The sequence below is a fragment of the Oppia nitens genome, unplaced genomic scaffold (assembly GCF_028296485.1).
Source record: "Oppia nitens isolate AA-2021 unplaced genomic scaffold, nextdenovo-longstitch-racon4-pilon3 scaffold3_pilon_pilon_pilon, whole genome shotgun sequence".
Classification (NCBI taxonomy): Eukaryota; Metazoa; Arthropoda; class Arachnida; order Sarcoptiformes; family Oppiidae; genus Oppia; species Oppia nitens.
In genome coordinates this window covers 8,926,532-8,928,562 of record NW_026533221.1, presented here as the reverse complement: position 1 = coordinate 8,928,562, position 2,031 = coordinate 8,926,532, and the positions used below count along the sequence as shown (strand labels likewise).

The 2,031-nt window shown below is 28.5% G+C and overlaps 1 protein-coding gene across 1 annotated transcript; it reads left to right on the top strand.

Annotated features, from left to right (window-relative positions):
• The first annotated feature begins 498 nt into the window (after positions 1–498).
• LOC128958155 (elongation of very long chain fatty acids protein 4-like) lies at positions 499–1,513 on the top strand. Its single transcript, XM_054303970.1, has 2 exons — positions 499–548; positions 634–1,513. Exon 2 carries the CDS (start codon positions 662–664, stop codon positions 1,511–1,513), a length of 852 nt encoding a protein of 283 aa, XP_054159945.1. The 5' UTR covers positions 499–548; positions 634–661.
• Positions 1,514–2,031: the final 518 nt, after the last annotated feature.

The following is a 2,031-nucleotide window of genomic DNA, read 5'->3' as shown; positions in this document are numbered from 1 at the left end:
TCTGTCTCTATATATCTATCTCTCTTTCTTTCTCTTTCTAAGCATACCTGAGCGCCGATATCTGTAATTCCCTTATAAAACAATTAAGGTTATACTGTAGTTAGAAAAAAAGTAAACATTAGTTAAGCAACAAATCAGTGTTATATTATATATTTTTCATAACTTTATTAAACATTACATATTAAACATATGGGATACACAATGTTATTACACATACGTATTAAACAATTTTTTTTATTACTATATATATATAAGAAAGTCGTTGAAAGCTAATTGTATTTTACATACAGTAGTTAAAGGTCTTTATTAATGAAAACCCGACTCTTAAAAGGCTCTCAAAAATAAACTGTAAAAACAATTTTGTTTTTATAAAAAGAGTTAATTGATAAAAATTGATTGATTATTCAATAAATAAATAAATAAATACTCAATGATTATTCAATTTGTGTTTATAAATAATATATAATATTATTGTAAAAATTGTTTATAAACCTTATTAACGACAATCAACTAAGTGTTTAATTAAGTCAATTCATCCCAACTTTGAGGTAACGGATGAAAATAAATGATAGAATTGTGTAAAAAACAACATAAGTGTTAATTGAATGACTTTTTTCAATCAATTACTTGAAGGAAACAGTAGTATTGGTTGTGGGATGAAATGTCAGTCAATACAAGTACATCCATTATCTCATCTAATGGTGTCCTCCGATACTATTTATTTGATTTTTGGCGTGAAATGGGCGATCACCGGACCGCTGACTACCCGCTCATACGAGACGGCCCGTGGCTTATGCTAACAATTATGACCAGTTATTATCTGTTTGTCCATAAAATAGGTCCGAGTTTTATGAAATCTCGCGAACCGTTTGAATTGCGGTCAACGTTATTGATATACAACAGTGCAATGGTTGCGGCAAACGCTTACTTCTTCATTCAGGCGCTTCAATGGATTAAATACGGTTCAGCTTTGTTTGACTTTAGATTTCCGACAAAAGATGACCATTCGGTGGCCATTCAGCAACAGATCTGGTCTTTCTATTTGTATTATTGCACCAAATTTGTCGACCTCTTAGACACCGTGTTCTTTGTTTTGCGCAAAAAGTATTCACAGATAACTACTCTTCACGTCTATCATCACACGGCTGTTCCCGTATTGGGTTGGATGACCTTCTGGTACCGGTTCAATGTGCCGTCCATAACCTTATTTGCATTACTCAATTCATTGGTCCATATGGTTATGTACTCGTATTACGCACTGTCAGCTCTGGGACCACGAATCCAACCGTTTCTTTGGTGGAAACGATACATAACACAACTCCAGTTATTGCAATTCTGTGCGTTTGGAGCCTATGGTACTCTCGTTAAGCTTCTCCATCAGGGAACCTACCCGTCCTTTGCATTTTGGACCGCATATTCACAATCCATACTATTTTTCTATATGTTTATTAAGTTTTATTTCAAGTCTTACTGTAGTCGCAAAAGTGCTAAACTCGATAATAAAACACAATAATTGTGTTTAACTTATATATAGTAATAATAATTAACAATAAAATTGTAAAATTAGTTATTAGGATAAGATATTAAAATATCTTTATATTTAGACATTATTATATTTATATGTAATTGCTAATATATTGTAATAAAATAGATGCAATATAAACACTAGAAAGTTTTTTAAAAATAATTTTTTAATTACTAATTGTTATTAAACATTATTGATTTATTTTTGAGAATAGTAATATAAGAAAAAAATTATTTATTTTATTTTAAGATAATCGTAGTATTCATATAAATTTTGGTACGGTTTATCTAGTTGTAAATATAAATAAAATACTTATTAAACAGCAACAATTAACAATAAATTAGCAATAATTATTTTAAATTCAATTAAAATTTTATACAAATAATTTATAAGTTATATTCTAAAAATAACATGAGATATTATTGTTAGGGTATATATCAAAACTATTATTAAATTCTATCACTTTATTAAATTTTGATAATATGTTATAACTTATATTAAATCTA